General features: G+C 43.0%; 1 protein-coding gene across 4 annotated transcripts in view; it reads right to left on the bottom strand.

The window, feature by feature from the left end:
* Window positions 1–23,197, bottom strand: part of ctbp2a (C-terminal binding protein 2a) — a 64,486-nt gene that overhangs the window by 5,738 nt on the left and 35,551 nt on the right. For 3 of the 4 annotated variants that reach the window (XM_076742713.1, XM_076742712.1, XM_076742711.1), the window contains 3 exons: window positions 6,866–7,020; window positions 1,887–2,031; window positions 896–1,102 (listed from right to left, as the gene is read on the bottom strand). In XM_076742713.1, the coding sequence (XP_076598828.1) occupies window positions 896–1,102; window positions 1,887–2,031; window positions 6,866–7,020 (507 nt within the window). Of the gene's footprint in view, window positions 1–895; window positions 1,103–1,886; window positions 2,032–6,865; window positions 7,021–17,347; window positions 18,234–23,197 lie in introns of those variants that run through there. The other variant, XM_076742714.1, reaches the window with a different exon arrangement.

Below are 23,197 nucleotides of genomic sequence, written 5' to 3'. Positions count from 1 at the left end.
TGAATTATAATCCCTTAAAAGATCCCTTAACCTTTCATCTAAGCACCATCATCATATTAAAATTCTTATGTGTCCAATACTTTGACAAATATGCAATTTTTTAAAAAGTTAATTAGCATCTGTTGGCATGCTAACCCACTACACAAACTTGGTTTTAAAATGTAAATACCAGCCTACACCTGCTAAACATCATGTTAGCTTTGTCATTGTGATGTTGTGAGCATGCTGAGGTTAACATTTAGCTCAAAGCAGTAATTAGAGCCAACTTTTATAACTGTTTTCCATCCTCACAGAGTTGCCAGTGTGGCTGTAGACTCTCCGTGTTGTTCACTACTTCTGACATTTAGCAGACTGAACTATGAAAAGTATAGACGCATAAGTCAGATTTGAATTTGCAGCCATAATGAGCACCAACAAGTGGGTTAAGTAAAATGGGTTAATTAACTGACAACCTGGAAACACACATAAAATAAAGCGATAATTAGCACTCCGAACTGAAGCTACACAGAAGAACATTTCATCTCATAATGTGAATACAGGCAGATAAATGAAGGTACTTTTTTCAATGTGTCTAACAGAAGCTCTCCCTCTTTCTACTGTACATCATAGCCATATAGTTACTGACTACATACTGCTGCTGTCAACCAAAAAAAATCCACTGCTCAAGGGTTACTGCCCACTCTCCTTTAAACATGAACTGAACAATAAGCAGGTCAAAGTTTGGACAGTCATTCTGAACTCCTGCCTCCAGCACAAACACTCCCACGTACTGTATGTTGCTATAAGCTCTCATTAAACTCTACACTCTGAAATCCACCCTTCTGACTTTCTGAAGTTTCAAACAACTTAACACGGCACCATCATCTCTCAGTAAACCCCAAAAGAAGCAGCGCACCAAATCCGATGAGTCCAAGCGTCTCTCCTCGGATCCTGGCCGCCCCCGACGCCACCTCGCGGATTTGCTCCACGCTCTGGACCCGCGTGCCCTCCCGGAGAGCCTGGTACAGCCAGGTGTTTCGCCGGTACAGGTTGAGGATGTGACAAAGTGTTGAGTCTGCTGTTTCTTCTACAGCTGCTGAGGGAATATTACAAACCGCGATGCCTGGAAAAGATAAGATTGGAGAGAAAAACAATGAAGCTCACAAGATGACAATGACACTGATACTTCAAATGACAAGTAACATAATTGCTTCACAGATTTCACACTTCTAATAGATGTTATAATAACTGGTGCTGTTTTGAAGGGAGCTGTACGTTTTTATTTCACAAAATAATTGGCAGAAGGTTTATTTTCTTTATGACCCTCTACAAAATAAAAATGCACTGTGTATAAAACTGAGCGGTGAAGGATAAGACGATAATTAGAACTGCTAGTTATGCCCATGAAAAGACAATTTTACCAAAAAAAAAAAAAAATCCATGTCAGCGTACAGAAATGTATCACCGCAAATGACAATAATTAGGATATCACAGTAAATCCTGCTCTCATATCAAACATATGCAGAAGGGACCGAATGGGAATCTGAGGGAGAGTTTCATATCAATTTGAGCATCTGCTCTGCATATGCAATCATTTCCACTCCACTTTCTGTTTACAGTATGCAATAACTCCTGTTACATATGTTGTTTATGTTAAGTCAATATAGGAAGCAGAGTTTGGTTTGGCCCCCATCCAACGGGTGCACTTATCCATAATGCATAAAGTCAGTTTTTTTTTAGATTTATTCTTTTTCTCATGTGGTAGCGAATGAATGAGCCGTATGGACAGATACGACCTCTCCTTCTTCATTATTCTCAGCATATCATTACTGTCTGCTTCTGAACAACTTCTCTTTTTATCTATCCATCTTCCTCCTCTTTTGTCTGCATCTGTCCCCCTGTCTCACCGAGCTCCCCGGCAGCCTTGATGTCGATGTTGTCGTAGCCGCTGCCGATGCGGATAATGATGCGCAGCGCCTTGAACTTCTCCAAGTCCTCTCTGGTCAGGGTGATGGTGTGGTACATCATGGCTCCAACTGCCTCATTCAGCACCTGAGGGACATTAGAGAGGAGGAGGCATCATCATCACTGTGTCATTACATCAGTATTTCCTCAACCATCATTAGCCGCGTTAGAGATGGAAGAACACTGGAAATTTGAATCTGCATCCATGTTATGATCACAATGCCGTCATTGTTCTTAATCAATATCATCCCCACCTTCATATTCAGGTGCTTTTTACACAACATTATGGTATGTATGAGCAACTGCCTGCGGCCAAAATGAATAAGAAAGCATTTTCCTGGATCTAAGTTTATGTCCGCTATTCTTCATCTAAATGCAAATTGATTGTTTATGTGTGCCCTAAAATATGAGTGCCTGTCTGTGTGTTTATAATGAGTGCTCGCCAAAGCTGCTTCTTGTCACAATCAATTCATTCAGACTGTGTGCAAACACTGCTGGAGTGGAGGCAGGCAGGACCATGAAGTACAAGCCTGGTTCCAAAAAAGTTGGGACGTTGTGTAAAGCATAAATAAAAACGTTTTCGACCTTATTTCAACTGAAGCAGCACAAGATATTTAAAGCTCAAACTTGTTTTTTTTTTTTTTGTGAGCATACACTCATTCTGAATTTGATGCCTGCAACACATTGCAAGAAATCTGAGACAGAGGCATGTTTACCACTGTGTTACATCACCTTTTCTTTGAACAACACTCAGTCAGCGTTTCGGGAAGTGAGGACACTCACTGCTGAAGTTTTGAAAGTGAAATTCTTTCCCAGTCTTTCCCGACTTCAGTTGCTCAACAGTCCATTGTTGTATTTTGTGCATCATAATGCGGCACACATTTTCAATGGGCGACAGGTCTGGACTGCAGGCAGGCCAGTTTAGTACCTGCTTGTTTAACTATGAAGCCGGGCTGCTGTAACACCTGCAGAATGTGTCTCGGCATTGTCTTGCTGGAATAAGCAGGGGCGCCCCTGAAAACACCTCTTTTGATAGCAGCTTATGTTGCTCCAAAACTTGTTTGTACCTTTCAGCAGTAATGGAGCCGTCACAGATGTGCAAGTTACCCATATCGGGGGCACTAACACACCTCCAAACCATCACACATGCCAACTTTCCACTTCGGTCAGTCCAGCTCAGATGACGTCGGGCTCAGAGAGGTCGGCGGTGTTTCTGGATGTTTTTGATATATGGTTTGTGCTTTGCATGGTAGACTCTTCAGTCACATTTGTATATGCAACGGTGTTCACTGACAGCAGTTTTACAAAGTGTTCCTGAGGCCATGCAGTAACATCCTTTACACAATCATGTGTTCACTAAGTGGTGAGGATACCCAGTCTTTTGTTGCTCCTGTCCCAACTTGTTTGTTGTTGCTGCATCAAATTCAGATGCCAAAAAATGTTTTTCTACATTTATCTTGTAAACAATATCTACAAAAAGCAATAAAGTTTGTCAGTTTGAACATTAAATATCTTGTCTTTGTACCTCTTTGGAATCATGTTTGCAGACCGCCAGCCCCTGAAAAACTCGGAAAGCATGAGCAAGTAGCTGCTGCAGGCCACGGCTGCTAAATAACAGGTTTAAATTCAAAACCCGCTAACTGAATTACCTTAATCAAGCCAGATTAGCATAGCCATGAATTTCCACACAACATTTTTGCTGGAGCTAGCTGTAGCGGGAGCTGGATGCTAAATTCAAGGTTAAAGCTCTCCTCATGCATTAATCTCATTACTCGAGCGAAGCAGGCCAGCAGCAGGCTTGTCTGGAGACGATGCTGGAAAATGGCACACAATCACAGCAGAGAGCAATATAAGCTGACAGCAAGTTTGCATGAAGTGGAAAAAGTGAGCAAATGGGTTTTGTATTGTGTTAATTAGTTTAAGAATTCTTCTGCAGTTTGAGCTGGCATGCCACAGTACATGTTTTGAACAGGGCGTTCACGTACAGCAAGGAATCATGAATATTGCAAAGCACATAAAGCCCTTGACTATGGCCACACACTTGGCTTTTTCTATATTACTGTCAAAGCACATTGACAAAGCTTTAATGAAATATTTGAGCATAGGGATTTATTTGTGGTATCAGAGTGAGTTACATAGCATGAATGTATAATAATTACTATAAAATAGTGAGTTTTTAAAGTTGTTGATTGGAGTATTTTTGAGCTCTGGACTGAGAGAGGCTAGCTTTTCACCCCTGCCTCCAGTCTTTATGCTAAGCTAATCACCTTGCTGGCTCCAGCTTCATACCTCAATAGAGGTGTCAATCCCCTCATTTTGGGACACATTGGAATAACAGTGCATGAAATCTAAGATGCAGAACAATCATTTATAGAATAGAATATTTCTTTTTCATATCTCATGAATTTAAGATTATTCAAAGGTTCAGGTGGTGGTTATAGTTCATACTACAGAATCACAGCATCATTGTTGAATATCACGGCCCCCTCCCAATGTTTCCTGTCTATCAGTACACCTTCAACTACGAAATAAAGGCCCAAAAATGAAAAAAATCAAATAACATAAAATCAAAACACTGCCAACCTTGTATGACAAAGTACTGACACGTTCCATTTCTCTTGAAATGCCCTTTTGTTCTGACGATGAAGAATGAGTAAGACACACAAAATCTTCTCAATCATGTTCTCGACTGCAGTTGAGATTTTTTCTGTGTGATTTTACTTTAAGCAGCGCTTCATAAAAATGGTAGCTGCTGGTACAGCGACATCAAAGACAGTGAAAAACGCACCACTTTTGACCTTTCTGCGATTCAAAAAGCCTTGTGTCCTTTCAATGACAGTGCTGTATTAATTAATAGACTACGAGTGCTTGTTCAAAAATGTCTTTTAATGTGTACTCAACGGGGGCTGCAGAAGTTTTGCAGGTCACCACTGGCTTGCGGCTGCACTGAGAGCACAAATACTCCAGTTTACAATGATTCCTTACGTGACAGATCCCCTAAACCCTGCATCTGCTCACTTCCAGGCAGTGCACGCAAAAAGACGCAGCGTGCTTTTATGTGCTTGCTCGGTGTGTGAGTTTGTTCTGTATGCTTGTGTGTGAACAGTACTTCATTACGGAAACTTTCAGTGAGGTTGCTGGCAAGTGTGTGTGCAAGTGTGTGTATGTGTGTATGGAGTGCCCCATCTGCACCCTCTGCTGCGCAGTTATAGTTGTGGGAACGCTGCCAACATCTATTCTCCCAGATGGGTCCTCAGTATGTCTAATGTGTAACTACGAGAGCATCTTTCTGGACGGAGATTTCTTGTGATGGGGTGTGTGTGTGTGTGTGTGTGTGTGTGTGTGTGTGTGTGTGTGTGTGTGTGAACTAGGAAAGCAACGAAAACTAGAGTAATGTCAAAAAAAAGACCAAAAAATCAAGTACTTAATTTTGAACCTCTAAATTCATATCGCAAGTAAAACGGATCGCTTCAGAAAAAGGTTTTGAGGATTTAATACAGGGCAGCATTTTCACCCAAACTGACACAGCATGAAGACAAACCCTTCCTTTTCTCTTTTGGAGTGCAAAGACACAAACCCTCCAGCCTGGATTGTAAAATTGCTACCGACTGGCTCCAGTGTATAGGCAGTAAAATAAGACAAATGTTTCACCCGCTCTGGCTCGGACCAATTATACTGCATTTCTATTACCAGCCTCCTCCTCCTCCTTATTTAACAAAGCACCCAGTGGGATTAGAGTCAGTGATGAAACCATTAAAGCTGAACTGGGAGAGTGGAACAAGCCAGTGGGCTGAAATATTATTAAAACATTACAGAGGAGGAGACAAAGGAGGAGGAGAGAGATGATTCTTCTGCACTCAACTTAAGTCAAATTATGCAAGAATCCAATTCAAAGTTCATACCATGTCACTATCACAGTGTGTGTGTGTGTGTGTGTGTGCGTGTGTGCACGCTCTTCTGCTTCTCAGTTCCTGCAGATACTACTACATCTATTAGTGTTACTGCAAGCAGCAGAGTCTGCACATCATGTGGGCTGACCTGTTCTGACACTTACTGTATGTTAAACTTACAAATCATGCTCACTTCCTGTTTGCACATCTTCGCTGTCTGTCACATTCATAATGCAAAAGAGTACAGTAAAAAGAAGTGTTGCATGTAATTAAACTTTCGACTTGACTTTTACTTGACTTTACATATTTTCACTTGACTTTTTGTTCAGATTTTTTAACTTTTGTGCCTCTACGCTGAAAATGCATTCATACTTTTCACTTAATTTGATGCAATTTTAGTGTTTCTTTTTTTTGAAAAGTGCTCAATAAACAAGCAAGTAAATAAACCCTTCATCTTGATTTTGTACACCTTGCAGGTATGTGAGGTAAATAATTCTTATTAAAATTACAATATCAAGACAGAAAGAACAGCAGTATATGACTGTAGATTGTCCTATATGTAAAGTTCCTCCACCACCTGGCCCATCATAGTTTCTAATTCTTCATTTATTTTCACTTTTTATTGTTGTTCCTGGGTGAGTGCTGAGGCAGATTTGAAACGTATCCACTCTAGACTTAATGTCCATAAACTCCAGACGGCTTGAAGCAACATAAAAAAGGAAACATAAACTTGACAGCAAATCAACAAGAACTAATTAAAGTTCATTACATTCATAAGCAAATGCTGCGAAAATAGGCTCATACATAAGGAGCATTCATGGCAAACACTCAAGATTTTGGACAAAGCTTAGAGAGCCATCCCAGGGCGGCAGTCCATTTTATGAGGGGTTAAAAGGTCAGTGCTAGAGGTTCGTGCTCGTGCAGATAACGGTTGAACTAATGCAGAGATATCAAATTAAATAAGGGTAATGACCTCCTGTTATTTTCCACCACAATTGTATTACAGATGAAATGCAGTATCTGAAAAATACCTTTTCATGTATCTCCTGCGTGGACTGCGCGTCACAGAAAGCCACCGTGGCCAGATCTTTGAGGATGGGCATCTCCACGGTGCAGTCGCGCCCATCCAGCAGCGCCACCAGGGGGCGCGGGTGCATAGGCCCATTCATAATCTGGGGCCGAATACCTGCAGAGAGACAGGGAGAGAAGAGAGGAGAGAGAGTTAATTATTTATGTCTAGCACACACAGTCAAGTGAGCTGCAGAAGAAGCAGTAAAAATGCAGGAAATGCACCCAGCAGCAGGAAGTGTTTACACAGGCTGGGACTGTGTGTTTTGCCTGTGTGATAGGCTAAATCAGTGGCACACACACACATGCACGCACACACATACACACATACAACAACACACACCTGAGAGTAGTTCTATACTTTAAACCACTATCATCATCTCCCTTACCTGGCAACATTGGTCGATATCACACACACACACACACACACACACACACACACACACACACACACAACACTGGCAATATGAATACCCCCCTCTCTCGCTGTTATCCACACTGTTACCAGGCAACAGGTCCTTTCACCCCATGAGGTCATCACCTCCATTATCCTATCACCGTACAGAAGCCGGCAGGCCTTCGGTGTGTGCTCCTGTACATGTGTGTGCGTGAGTGTGTGTGTGTGTGTGTCTGCTCCTTGTACACAGTTTACACCCTTAACAGAACCAGCCTCGCTCCGACACTGAAGAAAATCAGCGGGTCAATAATCATCATCATCAAATTCAAACTTGTGTCCGTCTGCAGGTTCTTTGTCCTCGCCTTGCTGTCGGGTTGTGATACGGCTGCCCTTCAGGGACAAAAGTGGCGAGAACTGCCGGAAGCTAGAAATGTCCCAATGTGATGTCTTCTTTAAGCGATAAGAAAATAGTGTAATGTTGAGGAAAAAAAATCTGTCAGCGTGGACCCAAAATGCACTGAAAAGAGGGAAAAAACGAGGGAAAAGAAAAAGGAGGAGGGGGTCCACACACCACCACTCTCTGGCTCCCTGCTGCCTGTTGTCATGGTGATTAGAGGATTTGGGCAGGATTATGAAATATTTTATTTAGTGACATCTGCGCTGCTGGAGAGGACATCCAAGCCTGCTCGCTCTGCCTGTCTCTGCAACTCCTCCAGTTTTGGGAAGCAGGGACAGTGTTTGTGACCTGCACGACTACAGCATGCTAACATATGTACTTTAAACAGATCGCGTGTGTACAACCGAGAAAAGAGAGGTAAATGTAGCAGCGTTTCAGTTAACTGGGCTGCAATTCTGCTCCAGCAGGCTCATTTTCTGTTCTGCGCACTTAATGGAAAAAGGTTGCATTGACTACTGATGCAAGTTTTATCCAGATGGTGTATTTTGTAGTGCTGGTCTACAATTTAAAGGCCTTAAAACAGAATATGTCGCTCAGCTTGTTACTGTGAGTGACAGGATGCTACATGAATGCAAACATTTCAAGTCAAAATGCTTTGGGCTATTTCACAAGAGATTTCTGCATTTGTGGGTTTTTCTGTGCACTTCTCACAGGTTTGAAACGGACGGGGCTCAGCTGTTAACAGAAGCGATATCACATATTTCCGTGCACCAATCAGAATTCAGCAACATGTGAATCTAAACTTGATGCACGCTGTCGGGTTGGTTGGCTTGCGTTGCCGGGCCACTGTAAAAAATAAAATGTGATCACACCACACCCACACAGTCCTGAAGAAGCAGATTAGCGGAGATTTTGAGCGCTAAACTCTTTATAAATAAAAACCAACGCTGGTATTTTTCCAAACTTTAACTGTGATTGTGGCTTATTCAATACATTTTATAGAGAAATACTTAGATTTGACATCAACTTTTCAGGGGCTTTCAAGAATTTCCAACCATTAACATCCCAATTCAACGTAACAAGTCCCACATTTTATCAGTTACTCACCTAAGTGATCTTAGCCAGTCCATATCAGGTAGGCTTAAGTTGACCAAACAGGTCTTTGTGTTAAAATGGATTCTGGATGCAGCGTTGCACAAACTTAGATACAAACACCTCTGTAGTAGGACAGGATGTGCAGAGCTAAAATAAAAAGGGCCATTAAGCAGAATTTGATGTCTTTTCACACACGCAAACACACAAATCCACACACACACACACAGACACAACCTAAGGAAAAACAGACTACCTGTGCTTGACATGTCAGAGAGAAGCGGATTAATTAAAAAAAGGGCTCAGCAGAGCAGTGTGTCATTGATATCACAGCTTTAACAAACCGACATTCAGCCTGTGCTGTTTTTGCTGTTAATTCATCTAAAACCTGGTGCCGCTCTCTCTGGCTGGGTCTTTCTGTTTCTATCGAGCCACAGAGGAAGGTGAAACACGGGCGTCTCAGAGGTGAGAAACTGAGGTGTGCATGAAGAAATCCTAACAAGCAGAGGTGACATGTAGGAGAAGAGCTGACACAATCAAAGATGAAGAACTAGTCAAGGAAGGGAGGGGTGAGAAGGACAGTCTGGTGATGTCTGATGGAGGGGAAACTGGAGAGCGTTGTTCTATCTCTAAAGCTTAACGATGAATTACAAGACACAATTGATCATCTTTTTGTGGACGGGCCTTTGGAGGGAAACTCCACCGATTCCACACATGAAGTTCAGTTTGCTCTTCGGACGCAGAACTGCTCAGTTGTTATGAAATGCCTCCTGTGGTTTGACATTTTTAACAGAAAGCCTGTGTGACACGCTGGATGCACAGTTTGGCTGGGTCTGAACTAATAATGGGGAATGTAGTATACAGCCCTCGTGGAGCAAACGCACTAAAAATCAGGATATCTTGGTTGATTGTTTAGATTTTTCTTTTTTTTTTAAATCCCTCTCTTGGGAGTTTGCCACCTTCATGCATCCCTAAGTGGCTGGAGTATCCCTTTAACCCACACACACCCTCCGGTCACTGCTGTTTGATCCAAATTTGAGCTTAAAGACAACAAACGATCAGGCCTGGACAATCACTGCTCTTTGGAGAAGCCTCCTTTGAGCACTGTGAAGCAGCTGAGTGATTATTATCTGTTAAACTGCCACGAGAAGCTTATTTGGGTAAAATTATGTTCTGTTGGTTATTACTGACCTTTTTCTCCAGTTATTTATTTTTTATTATTGCTTGGCTTTTATGTTTTGTGTTTTGCTTACTTTGTCTTGGGTTTTGTGTTGATTTTATGAGCTGAGGGTTTTACAGCTGCTTTGTGAGCCACTTTATAACTGTGTTTTATAAAATGATGAAGAGAGGGATTATTATTATATTTCATTATATTGCAGCCATTAACAATATTATTGTGCTGCACTCCTAATAAAACCAGCGCTTCATAAAAGCCTAAATGGTATATCAAAAAAGCAAAGAAGAAAGGTGCATACAAAGAAAAGGTTAAAAGAAATAATGTGGAAGAAGTGACCTTGATCTTTCAGAATATAAGCTGAAAGCATGCATTATTCTCACCAGAGAGACACTCACTGTGTGTATGCCTCTGTGTGTGTGTGTGTGTGTGTGTGTGTGTGGTTAGTGTGTGTTAGTGTGTGTGTGTGTGGGGGGGGGGGGTTGGGGGACTGCTTGCCAAACACACCTGTGGCTCCACAGCTCTCCCTGTGCCTCCTCATCACACTCCTGCAGAGTTCATTATCACAGCTCAGACTGGCTGAGGAAGAAAATACTTCTATCATCTCGCAGTCACACACAAGGATACACACTGCTCCTCACACAGGCACATGAAAACTCACACTCACACACACACACACACACACACGCATGCACACACTGCAAGATGAAAACAGAAACAAACAGTGAACGCACAATCGCTTGCTTATACTGTATACACAGACGAGAAGCAGCTGATGGAAAAAGCGCCGTCACTTGTAGGAAGTAGGTCAAAATGCTGTTGATTAATTATTTCCATGTGGCTAATAGCCTTTCTCCAGCCTAATAAGGCAGAACGTGGCACCGCATTTAACACATGACGAATCTGCAGTATAATTAACACCTAACAAGGCCGTTAATGAGGGTCTTAATGAGTCGGATACCTGGCCAGCGATTTGAAAGGAGCTCGCTGGTTTTGGACAGACAGAACTCTCCTCGGTCACTCAGCCAAAGACGTATCTGACGGTATGTGTGTCACACACGAGCGATTGTGTATTTTGTGTACTTAATTTGTGAATGCGTGCTCGTGAAGAAATACAAACACACACTCTGAAATGGCCTCTTGTCACCGTCCCTCCAGAGATTGTCTGTCATGTACAAGTTAATGAGTTTCGGGGCTTTGGTCTCCAGTCTCACGCCAACAGAAGGACACTACAGGTACGACACCGCAGGTTGAGCCGAATCCACCGTCATTCTGAAGTTCTGAAAGCAAAACCAAGCTTTCGCTGCGCTGACGGTGTCAGGAGGGAAATGTTATTCAGAAATAGGGCTGAGTAGACGACATATGGGACGGCGAGCTCAAGCAGGTGCCCTCATCTTCTATGTGCGCTCGTCACTCCCTGATTAAATTTCAAATAGCCCACAGGGAAAACGTTTCTTCTCTTCTTCTCATGAATGCTTCATTGATCCGCATGTCGCGGCCGTGGCCCAGCTCAGGGAACCTTTCGGGGCTCATATTTGAAACACGTTTAACCGCACTTCAGTGGAACGTTCCCGCTCTCCTAGCTGAAGCGCAGCATTGCTCCGATGAAGCTGCCCTACACCTACATACTTTCAGTGGCTTCTGAGGAGGAGGTCTCGTGTTAAACGTAAGAAAATCTGCTAAGCTGTGAACAGATGTGATGAGAATGTTTTTAAGGTCGGGGGTCTTTTCTGGCATACTTTCAGAAGTACCGTGCGGTATGAATATGCAGTGTTGACCTCTTGTAAGACTCCAGAGTGTTTTTATTCACTTTTTTGCATTTGTTTCTTTATTGTAATTTTTTTTTTTTTTAAATCTCCCCCATCATTCACTGAGCTTATTTTTGTGAGCGAAGAACATTTGGTTTGTTTTAAGGCCAGCTGAGGCGGGTGGAGATAAGGGTTAAGGTTTATTTTTGACGTGTGAAGATTATAACCTGCTGTCATGCTGATGCTGAGCATCTTGGTTCCAATATGCAGCTTTTTGAAAAGAAAAACAAACAGGGCTGAGAGATGCAGTTGAAATCAATATCAATTATTAACAACATTTTCCTGATATAGATTTTTCTCACAATATGGCCAAAGGTACACCAAATCACAGGACGTTGAATGCAGCGTTACATCAGATAAAAACATTTCAAATGTGTAAAAGAAAACCTTCGATGACTCACTTTGTTATTTTTAAATTACAAATCACTTGGAATAATTTATTTGGACAGCAGGGTGATCTCATGACGATATCACTGAAAGTTGATCGGCACTAAAATTAAATTATCCCGTCCTATTTTATACATGGATAATCCTGAGATAATCAGTCAATAAATAGTCCAAAATGTCTTTTTAATACGTTTACACCTTAAGGTCACTATGTTGTTAACTTATCACAGACACACACTATTAGTTCTGGAAGTAACATTAAAGGACTTGCCTTATTTGGCGACCACAGGCTCCTGTAAACTAAATGTTGATTACCACAGGGCCATTATCGGCCCTTGTGAAATATTACAGGAATATTACAGAGACTCAGAATAATGTAGCCTGCAGCTGCAGACGGCTGTAAAAACAGTCATCTGTTGATGTTAAATGTAAGCAGTAACATAACTGCCAACTGTTACCTTACGTCTGTTGCTCTCAGGTGATTAACTGAAGAGAATCGAGCACATTTTTACGTAATGATTACGAGAAGACAATCTGGGTTATGTTGAGATCATGAATTTGTTATTTTGTTATACAGAGATAATGGAATACTAAGGAAACACTGCACGGCCTTCTGCAGATTCAGGTGACAAGATATGGATTTTCAAACTGTCTTATCCCGATAACTGATATTTGCCATGTCACCCTCGGGTGGCTCGCACTAATCCCACTGATCACACACACACGGCAGTCTTTGTAGGTCCAGCTACTAAAGACTGAAAAAAAATCACTGATCACATCTGGTTCATTTCTTTACTCCTCTGAACTCGTGTGTTGCCAGTTTCTCTCTGTTTATATCCCTCTCTCCGTCCCCTTCTCTCACTCTGGGTCAGCACCAGCCTGGGGAGTTTTGGCAGCAGCTTGACAGCCACCCCACCCGGCAGCCAGACCCAGAACCTGGACCCTAGGACACGCAAGCCAAGGCAGCCCTCTCCCTGACACAAACAGCGTCCCACCCAACACCAGACAGAACATCCAGACTCACTTTTAAGAGGGACGAAAATGCACCGCGGGGCCGTTTTTCAAGGGCCTATTTGCTGTTACGTAAACTTTGTGAGCAGCAGAAATAACATGGCTAAAGATGGTTTACATTAGGCGGTGGGATATTTTGGCTGGTAGTCTTTTGGATAAAAATGCAAATTGCTTGTGTCAATTTCCTGTTATTGTACCCAAAGTATTTATCAGAGCACAGCAGCCAGCATTGTCTGTAAGCCAGCAAGTGATGAAGAAACAAGGCCAACAGCTTGACTAACTAAATCTAAACCGTGTTCAGTGTGACAGCAGATCGTCTTATCCAGTGGAGGTCATGCGTTGTTGCATCCCTCATGGGAAGTTTGAATGGACTAAGGTTGATATCGTCCTTTTGCCAGCGCTAATCAAAAAACTGGATGATTCGACAGGAAGTATGAAAACTTTTGGCAGAGCTGGCAAGAGTGTACTTTCAGCCACAAATGGATGACAGATGTTCCAAACTAAAAAGCCTTTTTGGATTCTGACAACAGAAATAGAAGTCATCTTTTTAAACGTCAGAAGAAGAAGAAGAAGAAGAAGAAGAAGAAGAAGAAGAAGAAGCAGAAGAAGAAAAAAAAAAAAAAAAAACAGGACTCGTAGAAATGTGTCTCTCCTTAGTGAATACGATCTGGTGTCTAATTCTCTCGTTTGGAAGGGGCGATCTTGGAAAAGCAGCTCAGAAAGACGCCAGACGCTGTGAGTCAGAGTTTTCAGAGGGAGAAGGATCATTTCCTAAATAGAGCGAAAACAATCAATGAAAGAAAATAAACCTTAGCTCAAACCTGCCTTTCTCCCCTTGGGCTTGGAAACCAATCTTTAAATTGGTATTTAATAACATCGCACTACATCAGTTGTCTTTATTTCTCTGACAGATTGTGCGCTCTGGTTTTGTGGTTTCATGGATCTCCAACATGCCTCGGTTGGTTTACAAAGACTATTTCGTTTGGAAGTTAATGCGCTCCCCACAGATTTACTTGTGGCTTGTTTGTGAGATTGTTACACACTTTGAAAGGTAAATGGTCCACTTTGGGACTGCAGAGTCGCATTAACTTACCTGCACTATTGTGATTTCCTGAATAATTACACTGTGTACTCTGCCATCTCAAATCTCTGCTAATAGCCCTCTGAGTCAGTTTTGTGTAGTCACCTCACAGAGGAGCGACACACTTTAGAGACTCTCTTTTATATCCTGATGTCTTTTTCAACTGACTCTAAATTACAGGTGACTTCTTGCAGCGAAGTCCTGCCACCCACCAGCTCCCTTTCTCGCTCTACTTCCCATCTCCTGCCCCCTATCATTTGTTAATCCCTTTTCACATATATTCAATGAAAATCAGTACAAAGACAAATATCTAATGCTTTACCTCATCAGCTTCATAGATTTTTGTAAATATATGCTTATTCTGAATTTGATGCCAGCAAAACGTTTCAAACAAGTTGGGACAGGAGCAACTAATGACTGGGAAAAAACACCTGTTTGGAACTTTCCACAGGTAAACAGGTTCATTGGTAACAGGTGATGGTATCATGATTGGGCATCCTGGAGAGGCTCAGCCATTCACAAGATAGCATGGAGCGAGCTTCACCGCTTTGTGAACACATGATTGTATAAAGGATGTTACTACATGGGCTCAGGAGCACTTGAATGACTGCATTCTGCTTTTAATCTGTTTTACACAGCATCCCAACTTCTTTGGGATCTGTGTAGTAGGAGAGAGGCCATGAAATGCTGCTAAATTACTCAAACTGGTGTCATGCATGCCATGGAGACTCCCACACCGGTCACCGCATCAGTGGAACAATAAAACTGCAAAAACAAAAGGAAGTGAGGAAGATTTTCCATGGCACGATGATGTCAGGGCCACAGCGGCGGTCGCTGAGTTCACTGCGAGCTTTCAGAGAAAACTACTCCGCGGTTGACGCAGAGCCAAAACGGGCTCAACGGGCTTAGGACCAACAGCTGGTTCTGGTTACCTAGCAACTCCCAAGCTGGGGGCCTCAGTGATGGGATAGTCTGAGCGCGAGAGCAGGGGGGGCTGCGCCGATAACCCAGCGGGCTTTTCTTTGTGGCAAGTGCAGCAGTGAGAAAGGAAAAGCTTGATTTCATCAAATCTCGCCCCCCCCCCAAGGCAACGTGCCACAGGCCACCCAACCTGGCAACCCAAACATGGAAGTCTGAGGATCAGCGTCCAGGCGTAAGTGGCACAATTGCTGTTTCTCTGCGGCGTTTTCCAGGGAGACATCAGGAACACCAACATGCTCACTGTGGCCCAACACAGCTCAGTGCTGCACACACACACACACACACACACACACACACACACACACACACACACACACACACACACACACACACACACAAACACGCCGACACACACAGAGTTTGGCTGCACTTAGCTTCACACACACCCACAGATGATAACCACTAATGATCAGTGATTATGAGGGATGTCACACATTGTGTTAAATAAAATGTCCAAGGGCAGTCACAGCTCTCAATGCTCCCTTCTACTCTACTTCTGGTCTCTTCCTTCTGCTTGTGTATGTCCACCTGCACACCACTTACAATAAAAAAACAGCCATGTTACTCTATATCTGTGAATACATGTTAACAAGAATTCGGCGCCTGTATTCTTGGGAGTGTCTGCGTTCTTGAGTGTGTTTACGATCCCCTGGCATCTGTAGAAAAGAGGGGAAGTGTAATTTTTTTTTTTTTTTTTTTTTGGCAGACTTGCCTCCTCTAGGCCCCCACCGGACCCTATCAGCGCACGGCTACACCGCTGCCACCCCAGCCTGTCTCTTGTTCCACTATGTGGACACACAAAGACCTTGTTTGTCCTCCCTCTGCCTGCTCTCCTCCAAACTTATCACCACCCAAACGCCCAGCCAAGAGGGGTGAGGGAGGGAAGAGATAAAAGGGCGAGAGAGAAAGGCAGGGAGAAATTACATGTACGAGTATAAGACAGAGAAGACGAGGATGGAAGACATAGCCTGACATAAAGATATCACAGGTGGTGTCAGAGGTAAATACAAGACAAAGTGAGAGAGAAGAGTATCCATCCATCACCATCTCCTCTTTAAACGCTGCCTTTTGTGCTTTGCTAGGAAGGCCTAAAGACAACTGTGGTCCTGAGACAAAAGCAGCTGTCAGCGTTGATGAACAGTGGACCGTGCACTCCAGCTTTCCCTCACATGCACACGCACACACGCACAAGAGAGTGTGTGCAGGTCAGGAGCACGCATACACACAAACACTCACAAACCCGGCAGGAGAGGGAGATAAGGAATCTCAGCTCTGTTACGTCTACACTGGCACAAGCACTGACAGTTACAAACCACAGACACAAAATCACCAAGTATGAAACACATCAGAGGAAAATGCGACGGGTTGATTTAAGCACATTTTCAGCAGGATTATGTTTGCTGCTGTGAGAAGGCACAACACTGATTACAGCTAGGTTACAGTAAACAAGGTGTTTTTGCAATGTTGACAGCTCTGAGAAAAATAGGGCGAGTTAGCTGCTGATTATGAGGCAGGGTTTCATGGTCCAAATTATATTTGAACGCAATTTTCACCAAGATATTACGCTTTGTCATTACATGATTTTCATTTGTTTTCAAGCATCAAAAGGAACACTGATAAATGCGCAGATCAAGACAATAATAATTAGAATAATAATCCAAAATAACAAGCCCCAAATACACCTTCAGATCCACAGTACATGCCTGAATACACACCCTGTGACAGACAGCGCTCGCACACAGGAACAACCATTAACATGCCCATTCTCCTGTGACCTTTGACCCTTCAAATGACGACCCATCTAATCTCGCCCTCCTATCGCTGCTGTGCAGAGTTCTGTGGTTTCAAACCAAGGAAACACTGACACACTCACATGGGTGCTTGCACACACACACACACACACACACACACACACACACACTGTTGTCATGACACACTTCATTGCAAAAACATAAGAGGCTCATTAGCCTTAAAGCCAAATTCAACTGCACCCCCAACCTCTCACCATTACACACACACACACACACACACACACACACCACAGCTTTTTATTAAGACCCCTGATGAGTACATGCGCACACAAATATGCACAACAAAATGTTAAACATGCTCCTTGCCTGGGAAATGCTGTCTCCACATTCTTCAAATCAGGAGCTGCACATGGCAGAGGAAATGTAGTGGAGAGGGCTTTTTTTTTTTTTTTTTTTTTTTTAAAGTAGGATTTGAGGGGATTCTCACACAGTATGCCCTGGGGTTATCCTCTCCTCTCTACCTCCTCCTCCAGCCTCCCTCCCGTCTTCTCTTGCTCTCCCACTGCTTGTTTCCAAATGTGTCCTCCTTCATCACCTCACCCCGAGAACCTCCATTTCTCTTTTTCAAAAAAACTGGTACTCTTGAGGAGGGGAGAAAAAATGGATGGTGGCACAGGAGGGCAGTGGGTGACGGGGGGAGGAGGGGACGGAGGAGAGCGAGAACTACGATCGTCACCCCCCTTGCGGGTAAAGCCTTCAACTCCTTTAATCTCCAAAGAGGGGGGAGTAAGAAAAAAAAAACTGGATCTCTACTCGTCTTCAGCACTTCTGTACGCTCTCCTCTTTCCGCCTCTTCAGCCAGATCACTTGTATCTTTTCTCCTCAGCCTCCTCTTCCCTGCTCCGTCACCCTCTTCTCTCCCTTCACGGCAGGTTTGGGCTATTCATCCAGACGTCAGGCTCACTCTGTCAGCCTTTTGTTGCGAGTCACAGAAAGACAGAGAGAGAGAGAGAGAGAGAGGGAGAGAGAGAGGGTGGGGGGAGGCAAAAATGGAAAAGACGAAAAAAGACAAGCCGCAGCTATGCAGGAGTAAAGAAAAGAGGAAGGTAAATAAAAGAGACGAGAGCGAGGGGAGAAAAATCCTTGAGGAGCACCAGTCACAGCGAGAGGTGCAGCGCTCCTGGCACACGTACGACTCCCTCTTCCATTCTCTCCAACCTTCCCTTTCGCTCAACATATTTTCCTTCCCTCTTTTTTCCTCCCTCCCCTCCCTCCTTCCCACCCCTCCCTGCCTTTCTGTTTTATTATTTGTGATCTGGCCCTCACGGTCCTTTAAGAGTGCCAGCCCCTTTCTCCCACCCCCCCCACCCCTTTCCCAGTCTCACTCCCTCTTCCTCAGAAACTCTCCTTCTCGATCTCAGCCTACGATTTTGATCCAGCTCACTCCTCGCTCTTTAACATGGGAACAAGTTGATTGGTTCTGCCTTTCCAAAACCCACTGAGTGCTTCATTTCTAGGCGTCAGCATGTTGCTCAGCATTCACATCGACACCTATTATGTTGCACAAAGGACCAAGACATGCACAGGTGATGAGGTTTCACACAAGGACAAAGGCAGAGGCTGAGGTGACCACTCACACTGGAGAAACAGCACGCCAAGACTGCCTAATCACTGCTGCACACACATCTGTGAACACTCTTTTAAATAGAAAATGAATTCCCATGTGTAAAAATATCTCCAGACACACACACACACACACACACACACACACCCACTACTGAGCTCTCTGGGGATCAGAACAATCAAGAAGTGTCTCTTTCATCAGAGTGGTGATTGCAGACACAGGCAGTCGACTCCTGCATGTGAACTTAGGGCAACACTTTGGAAAATCCCTCCATGACTCGAAGCGATCCAGAGATTTAAAACCCAAGCACAGGAGTAGCAGATTAGCGTGTTTACGAGCGAGCCACTTTGACTCGGACAGACGCTTTAAAAAGGATTTTCATTATGAAGGTTAAGAAGTCTGCCTGGGCTGTGAGGTGCGTAGACACAACATGAACATGCCCTCTGAAGATGTGCCATCTGTTGCGCACAGATTAAGTGATCAACAAACAAAATAATCTAATCGATGACTCCTTTGGGTAAGATTTTATGCAACAGTGGCAAACATTTACATTTTTCAAGCTTCTCAGATGTGACGGTTTGCTTGTTTTCCTTGTCTTGCATCTTAGTAAACTGAAAATCTTTATGTTTGCACTGTTGGTTAGACAAAAAAAATAATAATAATAATAATAATAATAATTTGAAGACAGATTTGGCTTGAACTTTAACTACAGGACACAAGATGTCTCATACTGTCTCCAGTCTCTTTGATTGTCTGCCAGAGGTTTCAAGTTAGACACTGGAGCATGATTGGCTTCCAAAATAGTTCTTCCTCTTCGGCAGATGAATGTGAAAGCAGTGTCAAACCCTGCACGTTCATCATTCTGCACAGTGATTTGATTGGAGGGGCCTTCAATACATTGTATTCATTCAACTGTACATATTTGTTAATAGTGTCATCTTTAAAAAAAATGCAGAATGTTGTACAGTCACGTATCCTGCCTCAATGCGTGTCTTTGTCTCAAGTTTGAAGGATCTTTACCAAAAATGTTAAATACATAAAAATAAATGCTTGCTGATGAGTGGTTACTAATTAATGTATGCCAGTTCCTTTTCCTGCATACTGGCATTACTTCTTTTCTGAACAAGGACACAGCCTCACAAAGCTAAGCAGTGCAGAGAGGAGGTGAGTGAATGACCCTGGTTCAGTGTGTAGAAATTCAAGCGAGAGATAGAAATCCAGTAACAAGAAATTCCTGTACAGAAATGCTACATGACATTTGAGGCTTTAGAAAATGTCTCCATTTTACAGAGTGTGTCCACCAGAGAGCAAGATGAAGACTAAAATACCCCAGTTAGAGTGTATCTTGGTCACAATTTAATTAAAAAAAAAAGAAAATCTAAAACATCTGAATCAAGATTAGTTAAAAATTCAGCATATCATTGTCTCATGTTTTATGTTTCTAACTTCAAAACCCCCATTATCAGTGGGGCTATGGAAGAAATGAATGGACAAACAACTAAATTAATGTTTTAGTGCTGAAATGTTTAGCAGATTAACAGGCATGAAGCAACAACAGTTTTGATAATCTGTTAATCCCTCGAGTCATTTCTACACAGAAAAGACAAAAAATTGCTGATTCAAGCTTCTCAAACGTGATGATTCGCTGTATCATCATTAAGAATTGGATGAAACAAGCCGTGTGAAGACGTCACATCGGGTTCTGGGAAGTCGGAGTCAACATTTTCACTCTTTTCTGACATTTTACAGTCCACATGATTAATCGAAAAGCTGGACGACAGCTTAACCAACAATGATTGTTTGTAACAGCTCTCTAATGACTGAATGAACACAATGAACAAATGAACGACTCAGCATCACTAAAGTTTAAAGTTTTGACCTAATAAAGAACTAAACCAATGCACTACAGGTATTAGTATGCTGTTGTATTTAGATATTATGCATACTGTAGTACATTGCATGTATTCAGTGTCAGCTCAACAGGAGAGTAGCGAGTTTAAAGGACTCCATTGAAGAGGTTTGGTTACAACACGTAACCAGAGCCCACAAACCAGGCCTGGAGTAAAAAAGCCTCATTCATGAAAAGGGAGCACTGGAGGGAGAGGGGCCTACAGAATAATTTGACCTCTAAAATTCACCATCCCATCTGCCTCCTGTGATCTACATGATGTGGTGTTGCCAAGTGATTGAAGCACGAATGAGAATGTGGGGAGACGGGAGAGCGGAGAAGAGGGTCAGCAAAAAAACAAGGGAGGAAGAGAGATGGCACAGCTGCAGGTGGACGACAGATGTTGAGTTTTTGTGTTGTGTGTTTTGTTTTTTTTTTGTTTGGTTTTTTTTAGTGTGGCGATTTCAACACATAAATTCCTACTCGTCCATTCATACCCCGTCTGTGCACCGCTCCACCTCTCCAACATCATCACTCTCCTCCTCCACCTTTTCTTTCTATGTGGCTTGAGCCAACTAGCCTGATCGGAGAGAGAAAGATGTAAAGAGGATGTGAGCGAGCAAGTGTGTGTGTGTGTGTGTGTGTGTGTGTGTGTGTGTGTGTGTCTTGGTGAGAGAGAGAGAGAGAGAGAGAGAGAGAGAGAGAGAGAGAGAGAGAGAGAGGGGAAGGGGGATGAATGGGGAGATGCGTTGCTTATTACACCCCTCGTGTATGCTGCAGGCTTAGACAAATAAAGTGTGAACAGGCATCCATGAAAAATGAAACAGTGAGCAAATGCATGAACAAATAAGCATGCGCACACACACGCATGCGCGCACACACACACACACACACACACACACACACACACACACACATAAAGTAGTGTTTCCATCACTTCTGGGTACATTACATAGAACTGCATTAATTTCCTGGAGACTTATCCTAACCATAACCCTGACCCTAACCTTAACCCAAGGCTAAACCACAGCCAGCCAGCCAGCCAGCCAGCCAGCCAGCCAGCCAGACACACTTAACACACACACACACACACACACACACACACACACACACACACACACACACACACACACACTGTGAGATACTCATGCATCGACTGGCTACCTTAACTTCAGCCTGCTGTGTGTTTTGGTCAAACGTAAAAAAACGCTGAATGTAAATTTAGGATCAAATATGCAGTGATGGATGCTCACATACATACAGACGCACGAACACAATCCATCCTCCCTGTGTGAGACTAAAAACACTGTGAAACACAATCCCATTTACAGCCCCCTGTGATCCTGAACACGACTGACATGCCTACTGAGAAATGTATAATATTTTTTGCTTGGGTGCAAATGAGATTCATCTGCACCTCTAAACATATCTCCCCCGCGCTTTTGTTAAAACACGGCCAAGCAAAGTGTCAAGTTCTGCAATGCCTGGTCACACACACACACACACACACACACACACACACACACACACACACTGCATACAGAGAACATGGTCAGCCCTGCCTCTTCTTCACTCTGGTTTAACACCCGTGAAGATTTCATTCTCTCAAAATGAATAATTCAGGGTGACTCCCTGGCAGTAAGAGGAAAAGAGGAGAGGAGAGGAGAGGAGAGGAGAAAAAAGGATACGAAAGGAAAGAAGAGGAGAGGAAAGGACAGGAAAGAAGAGGAGAGGAGAAGACAGGAGAGCAGACGACAGGAGAGGAAAGGAAAAGACGAGAAGAGGGGAGGTAGGAAGAGGAAAGGAAAGGAAAAAAGGACAGGAGAAATGAAAGAAGACAGGATGAGGGTAGAGGAATGAAAAGGAAAGAAGAGTAAAAGAAAGAAAAGATAAGAAAGATGAGAGAAGAGAAAAGGAAAGGAGGGAAGAGGTAAGGAGAGGACAGACAGTAGCATGAATTGTGATGTAGAAACTAGGAGTTGGGGGCTTCCACCTTTTCATGTCATCACTTTTCTTCTTTTTTTTTGTTGAGCCTCAAATGTTTAAGCATGTGACCTCTTCTGTCTCTCCTTCCCTCGACTCTGCTCTCCCAACCTGCAGTTAATCACTTCAAGTCTCTTTGAAAGGATGCAGCAAACTGGCCAGAAAGAGCTTTTTGCTTCCCTTCCCTCCCTTAGTCTTTCAAGGTCCATCTCCTTTTAACGGCACCTGTACAGTATTGTATCTGTATTCTGTACACAATACATCCACATACAGTACAAACAGACACACGAAAATACAGAAACAGCATGCCCGACATGTCAGAGGCAGAGGCAATATGGAGTGATCTGTGAAATGATGTTAATGTCAAACATCTGTGGATACAAGCTAATTTAACTTAAGAAGCTGCTTATTTTCTATGCTTTACATAACTGCAAATGGAACAACTTTAAATGGATAAATGGATTAAATCAGACAAATAAATTTAAAAAAATCTACAGTTGTAGCCACAAACCACAAACTGTTTCTTTTCCTTACAATAATAAAACAAGACAAACAGAGAAATTGGACTCAAGATGTCCTCCGGCTACCCTCCCCTCTTTTACTTCGTCCAAGATGGCACGACAGGGTTTTCATTTATGTAATCTCACATTTGCACTCCTCCACCTATTTCTAAGACTTCTATCATCGCCTCTAAAGCAGTCAATCTTTTACTATCTAATCT

Source organism: Chaetodon auriga, chromosome 11, assembly GCF_051107435.1.
Source record: "Chaetodon auriga isolate fChaAug3 chromosome 11, fChaAug3.hap1, whole genome shotgun sequence".
NCBI classification, from domain to species: Eukaryota; Metazoa; Chordata; class Actinopteri; order Chaetodontiformes; family Chaetodontidae; genus Chaetodon; species Chaetodon auriga.
This window is presented reverse-complemented; position numbering and strand designations above follow the sequence as displayed.